General features: G+C 33.2%; 1 protein-coding gene across 7 annotated transcripts in view; it reads right to left on the reverse strand.

Moving 5' to 3' along the window:
• NBEA (neurobeachin) overlaps positions 1-13188 on the reverse strand; it is a 796125-nt gene that overhangs the window by 368408 nt on the left and 414529 nt on the right. For all 7 annotated transcript variants that reach the window (XM_074216034.1, XM_074216037.1, XM_074216036.1 and 4 more), the window contains one exon: positions 4187-4295. In XM_074216034.1, the coding sequence (XP_074072135.1) occupies positions 4187-4295 (109 nt within the window). The remainder of the gene's footprint in view (positions 1-4186; positions 4296-13188) is intronic.

A 13188-nucleotide genomic window follows, 5' to 3' on the forward strand; every position in this document is an offset into this window, starting at 1 on the left:
TTGACATGGTGATAAAACCAACCTATGACCTTGATCTGCTTCTGCATGGTGGAGCTGTGGACTATACTTCCATTTAGCTGAACTTTTCCACTTTGTTTTAAATTCATTTTTATGGTGAGAATATAAAGATGGGCATGAGTCAGTTACTGTGTAAGTATCTCTACACACTCATCACTGGATAAGAATATTATGTGCAAAGGACCAACAGTTAAGTTTAGATTCTAGACAGTCTAAAAACAGGTTTTAAACATCATCCCCTATTCTTTCTCTCTGCCAGGGCCACTGTAGAAGCTAAAGGAAGCACTCACACAAGACATAAAAGTAACTTTGACTATCTTCATTTCATTTGTGGCTATAGGAAAAAGACTTATGACCTAGGAGTCAATATATTAATTTTGAGATGTTTTGTTAGGCTTTCTTTGGAAATCAGATTTTGTCTATTGCTGGGTCCACACTGGCATTTTCAGTTAAGAAGGGTGCAATGAGAGATAACAGATTAGATCACTGTGGGGATTGAATAAATAATGTTTCTTCATGTGAACAATGTTATGTTCAAATAAATATAGATATTTTTGCAATTAATAAAATCCATTCATTTAAATGTATTAATAAATTTGTAATAGTTCTGTCATTTTTTCAATTAACAGGATATCAGAATAACTAGTAATTATATATTTGTAATATATATTTGTAATATGCTTTATATATTTGTAAATATAGTAATATATAGTATATTTGTAATATAGAGTAATATATATAGTATGTAATATAATTTATATATTGTAATATATACAGTATAATATAATTTATATATTTGTAATATATAGTAATATATATATATATATAGTAATTATAAATTTGATATTACAATTGGATAATCATTGTCAAAATTGTTGGGAACTGTGGATTTAGACAAAAGAATATCAGTTTGATCCCTGGCTCTTATTAGTTAAGTGATCCTGGCTCAGATACTAGCTGCATGACCTTGGGCAAGTCATTTAACCTGACTGCCTTTCATCCAGGGCCATCTCCAGTTCTCCTGATTCATATCTGGTCACTGGATCCTGATGGATCTGGAAGGGAAAGTGAGGACGGTGACTTAGCCCAGCACCCCTCACTCAAATCCAATTCATGTGCTTGTCATAGCATCACCTCCCTGATGTCATGGACTTCTTAATCATCAAATGATTTTGGATAGATCACTGAACTTCATCACCATTTTAAAGAGAGAAACATTGAGATTCTAGAAGTTCAGTGATCTAACCAAGAACATATAACTAATAATTATAAATGCTAGGGCTCAAACAGATAGTCTTCATATCATTTATTACTCAAACCTCTCCACTATCCTCCATTTTTCTCTACCCATTTCAGTAATCTTGTTCACATCTATGATAAATCTTAACACACAAGAGACAGCTGAATAGTTGGATCTTTCTGGGTACTGAAGACGTGTTTAAGAGTAAATGAACATGTAGTGTGAAATTTCTTTTATTAGTCTGTATTTCTAAAAGTGATAGTATATTGAGAAGTTATCTAATAAGAGAATAGGATGGTGATGGAGATAGGAGGTAGCAGAGAAGATAAAATGAGAAAGGTCTTTGTTTCTCTGATACATACTGGATATATGACTAGCAAAGTCACTCAAACTTTCAATGCCTCAGGAAACTCTTTAAGTCTATCAGTTGAAGAAGAGTTTATCTTTATTAGTTGAAGGTGTTTTCTAATAGAAAGTTGTCTACTTGAGTGAAATCACTTGTCCAGACCCCCCCCCCCAAAATGGAGGTTTTTAATACACAGAAACTGACTTGAATGTTTTAATATTTTCAAGTACTTTGGTTAATGATTAACAATTAATGGTTAACAATTAATAAAGAAAAAAGGCAACTTCTGCAAACTACCATTTCATAAGGCCGAGCAACATTATTCTCTGTGGAAGGAAAGAACCTTTTGTTGTTGACATTTGTTGACATTTGAGCATTTTAGTATTTCCCCATATGCAGCCTATCCACTATTATAGACCACTATTCTAGTTTATTTCTTTTGAAAAGTAGCCACTGTAGCAATGTATAATGGGTTAATTCATTTTTCAATTTATCTTCTTGTACAGGGAAGCACCAATTAGTACAATGATCTACCTCAGTAATGAGGTTAATATTTCATCAGCTCATTGGACAGTAAAATTAAATTTTCATTTTTCTTTCCCAACAATTACAGAGGCTAACCAAATGAATGTTAACTATGAAGTTACCATCACAAATTAAATTTGGATTTTCTTCTTTAAGGTTTATAAAACATGCTTTACAAAATTCCTACACATATACTTTTAGTTTCTTTAAATAAATCTTTGATTTATAGAATAACAAAGTTCAATTTAAAATTTAAAAAAATTACAACAGTAAAAGATGTGCCAGTTTATTAAGTCAGTTCCGGTCTGAAAAAAGGTAAAACAATTTAGTTCAAAAAGCAAATTAAGTTTATTGAGCAAAATTTATTAACTATACAATTTTTTGTAAGATATAAGAACATTTTCATTATAAGTCCATCATCTCTAACTTATATTTCAAAAAGTTTCAAACCATCATATAATCTTCTCAATGTCAGTGGAATTACCAAGGGCCTACACATTAAGGCACTTTAATGGTTAACTAAGTGTTAAACCTTAAAGTATTATATTTTTGCTTTAAATCTCATATTAGAGGTTTTCATGACAGAAACAATATGTTTATATGCCATAAAATATTTTGGATTTCTTACTGGAAAAAAAAAGACTGATTTAAGATTATTGCTTCAGGAAATTAAGCTAATATTTATTGCTAAAAGAAGCTGAAAGTTAATTGAATATTTTCATTTCGCCTAGAGTTCTGACAGATCGTATACTTGAACATATTCTCAAAAAACAGAACTCAATCTTCTGTTGTCATCCTGTTACTGCATCAAATACGGATAAAGATCCGATGTTATTTATTATTGAGGAAATATGAAACTTCAACTCTGATACACACTTTATTGTAAATTTGCTTTCTATCAAAGTTTCAAATAGCTAGTATACATACAGTAATAAAGTTGCTTTAGTTCTAAATATGACAAGTGTCTGATATCTGAACTGACAAAGTGAAGTAAAGGATAGGTCTACCAAAAAGGGCAACAGATATTTCTATGTCTCTTATTTAACTGCAAGGTCAAAGAGCAAAAGAACTAGTACATCAAAACTGTAAGTTTGAGAGAGCTGTTTCACTTAGATAAGAACCTCATCAAAAATTGAGTATTTGAGCTTCAATTCACAACCAAACACTACTTGTTGGTATACCATGACAAGTTACTAAAATAGCACAGCTAATTTTTTTCCAATCAATGTAATATTTCAAACCAATTGCAACATAATGTCACCCAAATATTTTAGACTGTAGTGAATTTGGTTATATAGTGAACAGAATTCATACTAGATTAGCATAACAAGGGGATAATAATTATTGAAAATGAAACATAACAAAATAATATTTTAAAATATTTTGAATATTCCTGTAAAAATTTAATGTATAGTGCATTTTTAATATTAGAAGTTTTTCTGTCCAAGAAATGAAATACATCTTTCAATCTACTCTCAGTATTTAATGACTGTGAAAACTTAGAACAAAAGGGATTGTAATGCCTTGGAAGTAAGCCATTACATAACATATATGTAAAGAAAATGAAAACCAAAATAAGGCTAAACCTAATGAATTACCATGTTGATAACAATTTGCAGAATGGTTAATAAATTTATTAGGTCATTTACATAGTCACCTAATTACCTTAAGCATCTTTCTTTTGGTTTGGAAAATCTGGCTAGTCAAAAAGATGGTTACATTTAAATTTTTATTTGCATTTTCCTTAAGAAATTTAGTCAAATTCCATTTAATATTTGACAATCGGATATATATATTATTATAAGGATCCTGATTAAGGAATTTCTTCAACTTGTGAATATTCTCCTAAATTTTAGTGAGATAGGTAAGAAAATAAACTTGTATTTTGTGTTTGACATTTATACTTTTTAAAAAAGTGGTCCAAATACTTTATAATAAGGAATGTTTTCTTTTTGAAAATAAAAAATAACAATCGCTTTTTTGGTCCAGGATTACACATAGGTGATAGAAGACTGAAAACAGACAAGATGAATTCCCAACTTTTCTCAAAAACTTACCTCAAATTCTGCATGTTTGTGCACATCCTCAGCCCTTTGTCTATTCAAAATAAATTCTGCTTCATTGGCAACACGCACTATATGGTCTTTCATAGCATGGCACAATAATCTGAAATGAAAAAGTCTTTGATTAAGCCCTCTTATAGTTTTGCTCTTCTAAATTCTTTCAATTCTGCAAATATTAAACTATTATAAATATTATCTGATTAAACTATTTAGCAAAGTTATTTCATTTTAAAATGGAAAATATACCATTAAATTCTTATAGAAATGTAAAAATCATGATAGATCTTATAAACACAATTTCTGTTAATGAAAGTTGCTTTTTGAAAAAAATGAGATTGAATGAACTTTTAACTTGGGAATCTCTCTCTTATTAGCTATACTATAACAACAATGTGATGGCTATTTTTAGACCAGAACAACTTTAATAATAAGTGAAAAAATGACTCCCACTGGGGACTGATTAGTATCTAGCAGGATTTCTACAACAGCAATAGTTTTATAATTATACAATCTAATTTTGTAATCTCTGCAATTGATCATTGCTTCCAGAAAATTATACATACTCTTAAGCTAATTTGATATTTATCTGTATTTTCTTATTTACCAATATTTACTCTATTGGATTGTATTTTAATATTGAAAATGATTTTCAATATCTGGATTATATTATCTACAAATTTGGTAGATGCAAAATTTCTCTGTCCCAAGTCAGTTATGTAAGTATTGAGAAAAATGAAATACAATATAGTACTCAAAGTATTTTCAAAATCTATGTCTTGTCTGACATAGAATTGATTACTCTATGATGAGATTTGGGTTAAATAACTGCCCTGTCACACTAAGACTACTGAGAATGGCTCTGGCAGGTATGACAGAGGCAGTAGTGACAATTTTTGACAGCAGGAAGAGAGGTGCAACAGTTACCCAGCAATATTCAACAGTAATCCCTTTACACCAACTGAGAATGACATAGACATAGTCCAATGGGAATTCTCTCTAGTTTTCAGGAAAATAAAGATAAGGGCAACAAAAGATATTAAATTATTACAAGGATTGAAAAAATCTATTACAATTATAATTTGTGAAAGAATTAAATCATATATAAGAAACTAATTTGAAATACGAGATTATCAGATGAGAGAGAACCTCCATCCTTTGAAATTGGAAAAAAAATAAAGGAAATGATAATAAAATACACTTGAAAGTCAGAGAATATTCTTTTTCACTAAAAAGTTACCCAACATTTTCAAGCAAGTTTAACAAAAAAGGCAAATAAGAGATTTTTTTGAATATTTGTGTTAGTCTCTGGTACATTTTTTTTTGTCAGACTAGTATTATTCATATAATAGACAGTTAACAATTTTTTGTTCAATTGAATGGAAGAAGGAGAATTTAGTGAAAACAATTAATTCTAAAAGTTTGGCCAATTAACATTGACTAGTTTGAAGAGAATGACAAACTTTGAAACAAGTGAAAAGGCATTGTTTTCACCACTTCTATCACTTTCACCATCACCATAGTGAGATCATAAATAGTTTGTGTAAATAATTTTCAAGAGAGTCACAAAAATGTTGCTTATAAGCATTTGTTGTTGGTCTGGCCCATTTTGCATTTGCCAGATACTATGCAAAGCCAGGAGGCTTATTTAGAAATGATCTATTATAGACCAGGCATGATACTAAGAAAGGTTTACAAGAAAAGCAAAGCCAAGGGCCCAAGCTTTCAAGGAGATCTCATGTGAATGGGCATGACAATGTGACTGCAAATGATACCTGATTGCAGATCGAAGACAAATACAGAGCAAGACAGAAAGCAATCTGATTGAGGAAGGCAACAGAACAGTACTAGGGAGGGCCTGGAAAAAGTCTTATGCAGAAGATGAGATTTGAACTTTGTCTTGAAGGAAGCCAGGAAAGGGAGAAGGTATAAGTGATGGATGGAAGAAAGTAAGGAAAAAAATACAGCAGGAAAAGGAAAAGAAGAGAAAGAGGAGAAGTGAGAGGAAAGAAAAGGGAAGAGGGGAAAATTTAGAGAGCATATGTTATGTGACAGGCACTGTACGAATTGCTTTACAAATATCCTCACATCAACCCTGGGAGGTAGATACTATTATTATTATTATTATTATTATTATTATTATTATTATTATTACCCCTATTTTACACCACTTGAAGAAAGTGAAGTGGGTAAAGGACTTTCCTGGAGTCATTCAACTATTAAGTGTCTGGGGCTACATTTGATTTTGGATTTTCCTCAATCATCTTCCTGGTTTTAAATCTGGCTTAAGACATTTACTATGTCAGATTATATTAGCTGACAAATCAGTTAACCCCTTTAGACTCATCTGCAAAATGAACTGGAGAAGAAAATGGCAAACCATTCCAGTACCTTTGCCAAGAAAACCCCAAATGGAATCACAAAGAGTCAGATACAACTTCCTGACTTCAGGTCTAGCACTCTATCTATTGCCCTGTCTAGTTGTCTTTAGCTGTAGATGTAGCTCATCTTGATTAAATAGACAGTGCCCCATTGGCCTACAGGACATCAATTCCAATGTCTCACCTGGCAATTAACTAAGTAGAAATGTCATCAATGAGTCTATAAACATTTATTTATTTATTGCTATTTATCAGTCAATGAGCTAGGCCATGGGGACATAAAGATAAAACTGCTTCCAAGTTTAAGAAGCTCAAATTCCATTGGTGCAGATAACATGTATACACACATAAGTATTATAAGCACATATTTTAAGTGGTTTGAGGGAGAAGGGTATTCACAATAGGAGAGGAGAATCTGGGAAGCATTTTTTCTAAGCAACATATAAGAGCAATCTAGAAATGGGGGAAAATCTGCAGGCTCCAAAGATATACTAATAGGAGATGAAGATTGATTTGTAAGAACTAGCAAGGGGGCAGCTAGGTGGAGCAGTGGATAGAGCAACAGTCCTGGAGTCTGGAGGACCTGAGTTCAAATTCGATCTCAAGACACTTAATAATTGCCTAGCTGTGTGACCTTGGGCAAGTCACTTTAATCCCATTGCTTTAAATAAATAAAAAAAAAGAAATAACAAGGTAAGCTTGGCTGGATCATGAAGTACAATGTAAAGAATAATATGAAATGAGACTGGAAAAGTAAGTTGCGGTCATGTTGTAAAGGGTTGTAACTGCCAAGAAAAAAGACAGAGGGGCAACATTTTATAAGAGAGGGAACTGATTTTATTGAGGAGGTAAATAACATAGTCAGATCTGTGCTTCAGAAAAGAACTTCAATAACTACATAGAATATAAATCAATGAAGTCTCTCTTCATTATCTCATATCACCTCTTTCCCTAGTACCTTCTCCTTTAACCTTGTCTTATATGAAGAGGTGAGGCAATCCTTGCAAGGCAAAATTCCTCTAACATGTACATGTCAGTCTCTTAACTCCTGCTGTGTCCAGTAGATTGCCACAGCCCCCACCATTCCCACTTCTGCCTACCACACCCAAGTTATCATTAATCTTCAGTCTCTGTCTGTCTGCTTGCTGGTGGCCTACAAACAGATGTCTATCTCTTCCTTAGGGAAAAAAACCCAAAAACTCTTGCTTCATTCACTTATTCCCAGTATTTATCAATGCTCTATCTATTTTCACTTTCTTGGCCATATTCCTTGAAAAAGCCACATAATATATGTCTTCACTTCCTTTCCACCCATTCTCTTTTTGATTCTACAGTCTGCCAATTTCACTAATTAATGGAAACTGCTCCCACCAAAGTTACCAGTGATCTCTTAAATGCCCAATTAAATAGCAATTTCTCAATTCTCAATTCTATCTTTCAAGTTTCAGCTAGAATCCCACCTTTTGCAAGGTTTTCTTGGCCTCCCTTAATGTTGGTACCTTCTCTCTGAGATTGCCTCTCGCTTATCTTATGTATGTATATAGATACAGACATACACACACACACACACACAAATTGTTAAGCATGTTTTCTCTCAAAGTTGATTGTGAGCTCCTTGACAGAAAGTATTTTTGCCTTTCTTTGTCTCCTTTACTACAGCAAATAGTCCACAAAAAGGACTGAATTAATGTGGCTTTGTGAACAGGGAGAAGGGAAGGGAAAGGAGAAAGAATTATTTGGCAATTTAGAGGATGTATTAGGTGAGAAGAATGGAAGAGCTAAAAAAAAAAAAAAACCCCATGAAATTGAATACCCCAGTGGTTGGAAGATGACAGTAATAAGGAAGTTCAGAAAAGATGTGAGTTTTGGGAGAATAAGAATGAGTTCTATTTTAGACACAATGAGTTGAAATGCCTAGTTAACATCTACTTCAAAATGTCCAATAGGAAGTTAATGATACAGAATTAGAACTCAAGAAATACTGGGCTGTGAGAGATAATTCTCCAGAAGTGAAACCTCCTCCAAAAGGTTTATCATCATCATCATCTTGGAATGCCTGTAAAAACATGTTTTTTAAAATACTATTACAAAAACGTTTTTTTTTTTTGCAAGGCAAACAGGGTTAAGTGGCTTGCCCAAGGCCACACAGCTAGGTAATTATTAAGTGTCTGAGACCGGATTTGAACCCACGTACTCCTGACTCCAAGGCTGGCCAGTGCTTTATCCACTACTTCACCTGGCCACCCCACAAAAACATTTTTTAAAACTCCCTGTACTGTGCTGAACTCCCTCAGATCTTGTTTGCAAATATGTAACACTATTCTTATTGTTTCCTTCCAGTTCACCAACAGTTAGCTTACAAAAATCTTTTTATCTTGTTTGCAATTATGTAAAACTATCAGCTTATCTTTCTTTTTGTGTTCCTTGAAGGGAAGATTTTAGTGTCAAGTCAATAGTTCAGTAAGGGGGTACTACTGCCTTCTCAGGAGAAAACAATAAATTCCTTTCTAATTTCAAGACTTATCTTTACTTTTGATTTTTATTAGTAGTGGTCTTTGTACCACAAAGTATTTTTGAATAGTGGTTTTTGTAACTCACAGGACTGATTGCATAGATATAGGATTCATGAGCATAAGAATGATGTTTAATGTTTGGAAGCAAAGAAGATCATTCAGTGAGAATACACTGGGAAAAGAGAAGATAGGTCAGGACAAAAAATGCTTCAGGAGGATAACTGCCTTTTAGGTATTTAGAAGGCTATTCCTTCAAACAAGAATTAGTATGTTCTACTTAGTTTCAACTTAAAACAACTAATAGATACAAGCTGTAAAGAGACAAAAAAGACAAAACAACAAGGTAGTTCATAGAAAAAAATAACAAGATCAAATCACTAGTCGGTTATTTTCAATGTTTCACCATTTCTGGGCTTTTTCCTGTTTCCATATATCTATTATTCCAGCCTAAGGCATTATAATACCCTTGTGGCTGCTTACCCTTTTTGTTTTTGAAACCAGTTTTTGGACTTAACTTCTGGCCGGAAGCCAATGAAGTGGAAATCAAGGTCCATGAAATAGACTATCGCTGAATGCTCAGAAGAAGGGAATTTGTGGAGGATGGAGACTGGAGGATAAGAAAATGGAAAAGGAAAGAGTACAAAAACATGGTGATCAAAATTACACACATACACATGCACAGACACATGCAGACATACATCTGTGTGTATGTGTGTATATATGTGAGAAAATACATATACATTTATAACCTATATCGAAATTGCCTAAGCATACTAAAACCTTTTTATTTTATGAAATAATAAGAAGTAACATGTTGAATAGGACAACTAGGTGGCATAGTAGATAGAGTGCTGGGTCTGATTTCAGAAAGACTCATCTTCCTGAGTTCAAATCTGGTCTCAGATACTTACTAGCTGTGTGACCCTGAGCAAATCACTTACTATCTCTTTTTTTCCTGAGTTTTCCTCATCTGTAAAATTAACTGAAAAAGGAAATGGTAATCCACTGTAGTATCTTTGCCAAGAAAATACCAAATGGGTTCACAAATTGTAGGGCAGGAATGAAAAATCACTGAACAACACAAACATCTTGTATAGTAGTTAGAAGTCTTTGGTCTCTTGAATTAAAAACTAATCTGTTTTTAATAAAGAGTTTGATCAGTTTCAGAGAGGAATCCTAATTCCCTTAAACAAAGATTAGAGGTAATCCTTGTAAACTAAAGGTGTCCTTTAGTTTGTCTGAGACTGAAAAGAGAGGTAACCCATTTTAGCTACACTGGATCAGATTTAAAAAAATGGAAATGTTGAGAGCAGCTAGGTGGTGTAATGGATAGAGCAATGGCCCTGGTGTGAGGAGGACCTGAGTTCAAAACTAAACTCAGACACTTAATAATTACCTAGCTGTGTGGCCTTGGGCAAGCCACTTAACCTCAATGCCTTAGATATATTAAAAATTAAAGAAAAGGGAAGTGTCTCTGTTTAAGTCAATAAGAGCCTTTTAATATACTGTTGAAAGGGGAATCTTCTGAGGGAGTAGTTAAAGAAGAAACAAATGGTTTCAGGGAGATATCTGTACTATGATGGGCCAACACTGACATTACTATTGTTAGATGTAAGCAAATCAGAAATGTTAAATTTAAATTTTGTATCTTCTTTTTATCTAATGGAAAGTTGTCTTCTTTTAAAATTATAAGAAAATGTAAGCTTGGGTCTGGGGGAACTGCTAAAAAGGAAATAAGGATGGCAAAAAGGCTCAATCCCAAAGACTTCTTTAGGACTTAGCAGAGTGACTAGCATATAGTAATCAATTAATATTGGTTATTAATAACTCTCTGAGGAGGGTCTGGAATTTGATATTCCATAGCACAATGGACTTTGAATTACAACTAAGAATTAATTACCCTTCAAAATTAACATATTCTTTCAGGGGAAGAAATGGATTTTCAGTGAAATAGAGGACTTCCAAAATTTTCTGATAAAAAGACTAGAATTAAACAGAAAATCCAGTCTTCAAACCTATGCATCAAAAGTAAATGGAAAGGGGAAAAACCACTAGTCAAGAACAGTAAATTGTATACACACCAAGAAGGAAAGGTAATACTTGTATCTCTTTTATTTTAGGTTTTTTCAAGGCAAATGGGGTTAAGTGGCTTGCCCAAGGCCACACAGCTAGGTAATTATTAAGTATCTGAGACTGGATTTGAACCCAGGTACTCCTGATTCCAGAGCTGGTACTTTATCCGCTGTGCCACCTAGCCACCCCAATACTTGTAACTCTTGAGAATTGTATTTCTCTTAGGATAGATAAAAGAAACACACTTGGAGAAAGGATTTGGGTATAGGATGACCATGAAAATGTTGAGCCTTTAGCCAATGCCTTAGCTAATGCAGGTTGAATATAGTTGGAGGAATTGTATTTAGAGAATATAAGCATAAATGAGTCATGAAGTTATGCTGACTATGAGAATTGTATTTTCTATTGGGACAGAGGAAGGGAGAGTACTTGGAGGGTCTATAGATAATTAAATCATGAAGTGATCTTACATTACTAGATACTTTCGTTGACAGGATTGTAGTACAATAGGGACATAGGGAGAAAATGCACTTAGAAAAGAACATAAATTGATCATGAAATGATCTTTCCTTATTCCATACTTTAGTTAACAAGGGTTGTGGTACTATAGTTGTATTATGATAGTGACAAAGGGAGGAGAGTACTTAGAGGGACTGAACATAAATAGGTCATGAAGCAATTCTGTTTTACTTGATACTTGAGCTATAATTAGAGGGATTGCACTTAGAGGGGAGGGTATAAATAGTTCATGAAGTGATTTTGCTTTAAGTCATGAGAAATATGTGCCCATAGAAGGTGGCTGAAGAGAAGATGTGATATAAATTATTTTAAATTTGATGTTAATTATGACTCTTGAGAAGTATAAAACAAAACAAAACGAAGAATCATACTAGAAGAAGGCTTGTCATTAGAGGATAAATAATACCACATAAAGAAGCACAAAGACCTGTTATAGCAGAGGTAAAGAAGAGTGGGTATGAGAACTGAGTAAATACTACTCCTAACAGATATGCCCAAAGAGGGGATACATTCTCAACTGGGTTTAAAAATCTGTACTACTCTATAGGGAAGTAGGGTTGAGGGGAAGTGAAGGAAAGAAAGGGGAAGAAGGGACCGATAATAGGGAAGACAAGGATTTCATTTCAAATACAGCATCAAACACTTTATAATTACCTAGCTATATGACTTTGGACAAGTCACTTAACCCCATTGCCTTGCCAAAAAACCCCAAAAAATAATTAAAAAGAAAAGTTAAAGGGGAAAGGCAGTAAAACATTGATGAAGAGGAATATGGAGAAAGAGAAAAGTATAAAGGGGGGGGGATATAGCATGAAGGAAAATAGAGTTAATAATTTTTTTTATGTTTTTTTTTAAGGCAATGGGGCTAAGTAACTTGCCCAAGGTCTGAATTTGAACTCAGGTCCTCCTGACTCCAGGGTTGGTGCTCTATCCACTGCGCCACCTAGCTGCCCCTAGAGTTAGAAATCTTAACTGTAAATGTGAATGGGATGAAATCACTCATAAAACAGAAGCAGAAAGCAGAATGGATACAATACGCTTATTTTCAAGAAACACATTTGTAGCAAAGAGATATAAACAGGATCAAGGTAAGAGCCTAGAGAAAAATGTATTATGCTTCAATGGAAGCAAAAAAAAAAAAAAAAGAAGTAGCAATCTTGATCTCAGATAAAGCAAAAGCAAAAATAGAGTAAAAGGAATAGGGAAAGAAACTATGTCTTCTTAAAAGATGCCATAGGCAATGAAATTATAATCATTATTAAACATATATATGCACCTAGTGGTATAGTATCCAAATTCTTAGAGAAAAAGCTAAATGAATTACAGGGAAACACAGACAGCAAAACTATAATAGTGGGGGAAATCAACTGCCCATTCTCAGCATTAGATAAATCTAATCACAAAATAAATAAGACGAAGTTAAGAAGGTTAAGAGAATTTTAGAAAACTTAAGATATGATAGACCTATGGAAAAAACTGAAATGGAGATAGAAAGGAATATAGCTTTTTTCTG

This window comes from Macrotis lagotis, chromosome 1 (genome assembly GCF_037893015.1).
Source record: "Macrotis lagotis isolate mMagLag1 chromosome 1, bilby.v1.9.chrom.fasta, whole genome shotgun sequence".
Taxonomy (NCBI): Eukaryota; Metazoa; Chordata; class Mammalia; order Peramelemorphia; family Peramelidae; genus Macrotis; species Macrotis lagotis.